This window comes from Nicotiana sylvestris, chromosome 10 (assembly GCF_000393655.2).
Source record: "Nicotiana sylvestris chromosome 10, ASM39365v2, whole genome shotgun sequence".
Taxonomy (NCBI): Eukaryota; Viridiplantae; Streptophyta; class Magnoliopsida; order Solanales; family Solanaceae; genus Nicotiana; species Nicotiana sylvestris.
Genome location: NC_091066.1, coordinates 19665908 through 19672835, shown reverse-complemented (window position 1 = coordinate 19672835; position 6928 = coordinate 19665908). Strand labels below are relative to the sequence as shown.

The 6928-nt window shown below is 32.3% G+C and overlaps 1 protein-coding gene across 1 annotated transcript; it reads left to right on the top strand.

The window, feature by feature from the left end:
• The first annotated feature begins 298 nt into the window (after positions 1–298).
• On the top strand, positions 299–5564 carry LOC104231571 (protein SAR DEFICIENT 1-like). Its single transcript, XM_009784584.2, has 7 exons — positions 299–485; positions 583–658; positions 1170–1725; positions 2883–3043; positions 3236–3430; positions 3541–3643; positions 4377–5564. The coding sequence occupies exons 1-7, from the start codon at positions 394–396 to the stop codon at positions 4466–4468; spliced, it is 1275 nt and encodes a 424-aa protein (XP_009782886.1). The 5' UTR covers positions 299–393; the 3' UTR covers positions 4469–5564.
• Positions 5565–6928: the final 1364 nt, after the last annotated feature.

The window sequence follows — 6928 nt, the reverse complement described above, 5'->3', positions numbered from 1 at the left end:
TTCTTTTGTTTGTATGTCGTTGTTTAATTTCTTTTGTTTCTTTAATTTTGCCAAAGGAGTTGAGGGGTTGACTTGAAAAGGGCTTGACGTCAAAGTCGTTACATCAGATTACCTTAGATCACTTAAAAGTTGGAATCCTCTATTGCCTTGCTCTTTCTTTCATTATTCCACGAAACTTCCTTTACCTTTTTTTAATATTGAAAATAACATTAACTTTAATACTTTTTAACTCATTTTCCCTTTTGAGATAAGACACTGACACCTTGTGCCCTACCCTTTATAAACCCTACTACCAAACCTCTCTTCCTCAAATCATATCATCTCCTCTCTTTCTTATTAGTTGTATACCAAAATTAAACTCTTTGAGATTTATTACACTTTGACAATAGAGAAATGGCAGCTAAAAGATACTTTGATGACTCTGCTGATCCTGATTCCAACCACCCAAATTACAAACGCATGAGAAAAACACCTTCTTTTGCTTCGTATGCACTCTCATGATGATCATTTCTTGTTTTCTTTTTCTTTCAATTTTTACAAGATTTATCGTTTTTTACCTATACTTTTTGTCGCTTTTTGTAGTGTAATAAAAGAAGTGGTGATGGTGAATTTCTTAGATAACTTCTGCGCAGCCTTGGAACCCATGCTCCGAAGAGTGGTATATTTCTAGATTATACATTAGACATATTTTTATGATGATTTAATTAGTTATATACATTAACAGTGTAGTTTTTTTTATACCATCAATATGATTTAACATGTTATTTCAGGTTATTTATTATTGGTTATCAACTAATGCTATGGATAGAGTGATATGCAGCAATCTTTAAAATGAAAATATATTTACATAATCGGTACATAAAATTGAAACTCATTTATGAATCATAGCTCTATTGATTCAGTCAAAGAACCCTCTTAACTATATCTACCTAAATTAATTAATGAGTCTATACGCTATGAATCATGAATTCATCCTATTATAATTAGGGAAATGCATATATATTCTTAGCCGCTCTAAAAAATAATAAGTGATAATATATATATATATATATATATATATATATATATATATATATACTTACTTTTTGGTCAAAGAATGCAATGAATTTCGACTGAGCGGCCTAGTAATTATTACTATTCCTTATTCAATATCTTTGTTGAAATTACAGGTTCATGAAGAGGTGGAAAATGGACTACGGCAATGTTCTCGATCAATAGGGAGATCACCTTCATTAAGAATTAAAGCTTTGGAACCATCAAACCTACGTTTGATATTCAGCAAAAAGCCTTCTTTACCAATATTCACCAACAGCAAGATTGTGGATTCAGATGGCCACCCTCTCCAGCTCCTACTTGTGGATGCAACCGGCGATTGCCTGGTTCCGACCACCTTAGCTTCTCCGATTAAAGTCGAAATCGTCGTGCTCGACGGCGACTTTCCTATCGGAGAAAATGAAGCAACTTGGACAAATGAAGAGTTCAATAAGAACATAATTAAGGAAAGGGTTGGAAAAAGACCATTGCTAACTGGTGAACTTAATATAACTATGAGAGATGGTGTTGTTTCCCTTGGAGATCTTGAATTTACTGATAATTCTAGTTGGATTCGGAGCAGGAGATTTCGACTTGGTGCAAAGGTTGTTCATGTTGGAAAAGGTCAAAATAATGTTCGAATAATGGAAGCCATGACTGACACTTTTATGGTTAAAGACCACCGCGGAGAATGTAAGTTACTTATTATTTATTTTATACTATCAATGTATATTAATATAGGGAAGGGCAGCCTCTGTAAAATTATTGTCATGTGACCAGGAGGTCATGATTTCAAGCCGTACAAACAATTTCTTGCAGAAATGCATGGTAAGGCTCTATACAATAGACTCTTATGGTCCGGCCATTCCCGAAACCCCCATATGGGAGGAACTTAGTGCACCAGACTTCCCTTTAGTGTGTGTATATATATATATATATATATATATATATATATATATATATATATATTTAACTTGTTGAGTTACATAGGACACTTGAAGATGTTTTCTGAACCTTTAACTGAAAACAAAATCACTTGAAAAATATAATTTTTAGTATTTTTTTTTATTTTAGGGTATATTCCTTGTGTTTAGGTGAAAAGGAAGAAGTGCCAACGAGAAACATCACTTTGTTCAGTGATTTTTCTTGAGGCAAATAATCTAGGTCTTAACTCTCAAGTCAAACAGTGACATCTATACCTAACCCTAGTTGCATAATCTGTGCACTTTAACTAGTAAAATAAATAAAAAAGATTTGATCAGTTCTTTCTATCTATCATCTAATACCAAGTCATATACTATTAATTAACAGGTATTAAATAGGGGTTTAAATAAATAATGTCTTCTTTGTCCATTGGTTAAGATATATAGTTCAAACCATGTCATATACTACTTGTTAGTTTTGACAGGTAAGGTATCTTTTAACTTGTCAATTCAATTACTTCTAATTCAAAAAATGTAATCATATATTTTCCAACTTCATGCTTATACAAAAGTTCATGTCCTTTTTTTTTTTCCTTTTATCCTAAATCCTAATCAATCATGTAGGCACGTCATCAAACCTAGTCGTTCAAAAAAAGATTCTATCGATTAGATTCATGAAATCTAGTGGGACATCATTACTCACTGGTTCATCTGTATCCATGACTTTCAACATAGATGGATTTATATGTAAAAATATATTATAATTTTAATAAGTATAAGATTTGAACCCATAATTTTAAAAATATATGAGTTCGATATTAAAAATCTTAAAAGTTAAATCTATTGAATTTAAATCCTACATCCACATCTTATGTCTGTACTATAATCATAATTCATATATTGAAATTAATATTTATGTCATTTCAGTGTATAAGAAGCATTATCCACCAGCATTGGGAGATGATGTGTGGCGTCTTGAAAAGATTGGAAAAGATGGAACTTTTCACAAGAAGCTAACTTCACATGGCATCAAGACGGTACAAGATTTTCTGAAGTTGGCAAATATTGACCCAGAAAAACTAAGAAGGGTACGTACTTCAAATTAATTAGCAACATCATTTTTCTAGGGGCACAAATTTAAGAAAATAAAATCGTCAATAAATAAGTATAATTAATATTGATGTGAAAATTTTGGAAGTATTAATATTAATTTTGAACCTATTATTTTAATGAATTCAATATAATTTACTAAATTTAAATTATGAATTTATCTCTGACAGATACTTGGAAGCGGGATGTCGGAGAAAATGTGGGAAGTAACATATAGACATGCAAAAACTTGTGAAATGGGCACCAAATCATACATAGCGAGAGGAACTACCTATACTCTCTTCCTCAATCCCATATGTCAAGTTGTTAAAGCAATTATTAATGGGCAAATTTGCCATAATCGAGAATTGCGAGGAATCCAAAGGGTAAGAAAAATCCTAGTTTTTTTTTAATATTTAACACCCTGTTAAATATTATATATGCTAAACAAAACATTTTTACTGATTTAAGAAATTTATTTATGCCTTCATATTAGGCCTATATTGAGAAGTTGGTGAAGGATGCCTACATAAATTGGAGTTCTTTAGAAGAAGTTGATGGTGGGCTGGTCATGAATGAACAAGCTCTACTTACTCAAGGTATTTTATATGCTTATATTTTAATCTTTTCATTTTTTATTCGTTGTGTTTTTATCTAATTTGATAGTATAATATATAAACTTTGAGTAGTTAGCGAGCAATTATAACAAAGAGATACTTGATTATTCTCTATTCCCAATTGATACTGTTCTAAATTTTAATCCCTTATTTTATAAGTTGTACTTGCTAAAGATGATATGACAAATATTCTTCGGCTGAAACCTCATGAATTTGGGTTTAAATAAATGAGAGAAATCAACCCATTTTACTTGTATATTTTAGTATGACGTGTTTGCCACAAAAGACTAATTAAGTAATACTTCAATTTGACAATGTATTTAACTTTTATATACACTGAAAACTCTGTATAACAATTTTATTTGTTCCAATATTTTCTGACTGCTATAGTGAAGTGTTGTTATAAAGGACATATATTATAGCATAACATAAAAATAGCTTCCGAAATTTTTTGACTTTTATAGTGAATAACTGTTATATAGAGATGTTGTTATCGAGAGGTCCGGCTGAATATACACTATATAAAGCTTTTGTTTACACTATCAGTATATGTAAACCAATTATATCGAATTAATTACACTAGAATATTATTTATGGGTTCGAAATCTTTTGTTTAGATCTTATATTTGTATAAGAAAGTCTATTACATATGTCTAAATATTCAACTGCGTACGTAAAAGTTGAACTGATTGACAATTTGTTGTGTATTGAACAGGAGAAGCAAAGGTGCTTCATCAGAATGCCTATCAACTGCAGCATACAATGCTGACTGCTGAGGAGTGCACTTGTGATTGCAATTGGATCTGAGCAAACATTAGAGTACAATGATTGGAATATTGTCAATTCAGCCCATATTTGTTCCCCTGTTGAAAATGGAGTTCGTTATATCTCGGAATCTTCTTCTGAAGGAGAATTACATTACTTGTGAATTTTTAAGGAAAATAAAAAATCAAGAAAAAAATAATCAAAGGGATGAATTTTACCGTCACGTTGATCTTGGGCTTAAGTAAACTGACATGGACAGTCATAATCCCAACTTAGTTGTCATTGAGGTGTACTTGCTGTACATACAAGTTATAGGAGTTGTGCCGCCCCTTTGTGTAAGGATGTGTGGTTTGGCAATATTATCAGAAAAGTCTTGACTTTTTTTTTTCTTGATAAGTGTTTGTAGAACGAACAATTATTTCTTTTAAGTATTTGGTGAATATTTCAAAATACTTTAGTTTATTGAGTTTTTGACAATAAGTAATTCTGTAGAAACCTTTTCTTTTCTTGCCTATTATGTGGATCACTTCAAATGACAATTTATTCCAGTACTATAAAAGTAAAAAAAAATAAAAAATTTGAGGTTAATCTTGTAAATAATCCAAATACCTTATCCAGTAAGGGATCACTTTTGGAAGGATTAAAAAATTAATCTAAGCATGAAATCCTTCCTAATCTCAAAATAATTTTCAACCTTTCCCACACAAATAAACACCTTCTAATAAATTGGTTTAGCAAAATCTTAAAATTAGATTTTGTAAAATTATATTTTTAAAAAGCACTTCTCCAAGAATTATAGCTCTATAAAACAACCCTGTACAAACTGTTATGAAAATATTATTATGGATGTCCATTTATTATTCCGATGTAGATAATCTTCCTGAAGAAGATTATCCATTTAGTACTCAATTGAAGTTTATCTACAAGCAATTGATGCAGGCAGGTTGCAAGCAACTCAATGAAATGACTTGCAGCAACTTCTTATTAAACAGGCAGGTTGCGAGGAGCTCATACAGACAACTTACAAGCAGCTCAAGAAAAGCCTTGCAGCTGCTTCCTTTCTTCTATAGATAGAGGAGATTTCAGTTCATTATGTACATCAGTTTGAAGTTGAATAATATATCAATCTCTCTCTATACTTGTCTTTGATTTATATACTTTACACTTATTATTTTATAACACGTTATCAGCACGAGATTCTGCCATTTTGAGCATTTACTTTGAATTTAATTTCTATTTCAGTGTTCATCTCCGATGTAAGGCGATGCTCTTACGTCCGTGGTTAGATCTTGTTCATTCCGAGCATCATAAGGCAGATTATATCCTTGAGGTGGTGAGCTTTTCTTCTTGGCAGTAGTAATGTGGATATCACTTATGTCTGGAGAGACCAAATTTGTGTAAAGTAATTTGAGCCTTTTGCTTATATTTGGTCTAATATCTTTATCATCACTTGCTTGGTTATATGCTACGTATACAATACCTATTTTGGCATTTGTTTTCATCCTTTGTATCTTAATAAAAAATTACAAAGTGGATAACATTGTTAGATCCCCTTAAACTCTAACAGAGTTTGCAAGAAATATGCTACCACCAGAAGTGGTTATGTTTCAGATACCTCATTGTAACTAAATTTTGTTAACCACCAGAAGTGATATATGTCTATAACCACCAGAAGTGATAATTTAGGCTTTCTATGGTTACAATTGAAGATAAGCTAGAGAAATATTCTATCACGATTCAATTTTCCCTCCGTTGGGTATCGTGATGGCACCTAGTCTCTACGAATAGGTAAGCCTAACATTTGCGGATAAAGGAACAAAACATGAAAACTAACAACTGAAAGTAAATTTTAGACAAGGAAATGTGATGTCGCTCGGCATATACAATAATCACTCTCGAACTAAACATAAACGTTCCCAAAACCCGGAATATCATGAGTCACAAACTACAGAAATAAATAATGCTCCTAAACTCCAGAAACCATTGATGAAGAAATACAAGAAAAGTCTTTAATCTTAAGGAAGAGTAGATAGGGACTCTTAGGTCTGCGGACGCGGCAGATATATCTCGAAGTCTCTACAGTCGTCTCACCTCACTGGAAATGTGGCCAGAAAGAGGTACCTAGATATGCACACAAAAAATATGTGCAGGAAAGGGCATGAGTATACCACAGCGGTACCTAGTAAGTGCCGAATAGAGCCATTCTTACATAGAAGGCAAGTAAACAAGGGTGTGCATCTATACCTAACAATATCAAGAAAAAACTCTTATCCAATAAGGGTGCTTAGCTACGTGTATGCTTGTGCAAGTGTCCTAACATAGTTCATACCAGTTAGTAAGCACAAGAAAACAACAGACAACACGTAGAATGTTTGTAGGGGGATCTCCCAGAATACCGTTCTGTAATCCCAATGTAAATATGCAGGGGGATCTCCCGGAATACCGTTCCGTAGTCCCAAAGTAAATATGCAGGGGGATCCCTCGGAATACCGTTCCGTAGTT

Coding starts and splice junctions, on each gene's coding strand:
- LOC104231571 (XM_009784584.2), top strand. CDS start 394: ATGGCAGCTAAAAGATACTTTGATGACTCTGCTGATCCTGATTCCAAC. Junction 1,726..2,882: donor TAAAGACCACCGCGGAGAAT/GTAAGTTACTTA, acceptor ATGTCATTTCAG/TGTATAAGAAGCATTATCCA. Junction 3,431..3,540: donor AATTGCGAGGAATCCAAAGG/GTAAGAAAAATC, acceptor CCTTCATATTAG/GCCTATATTGAGAAGTTGGT.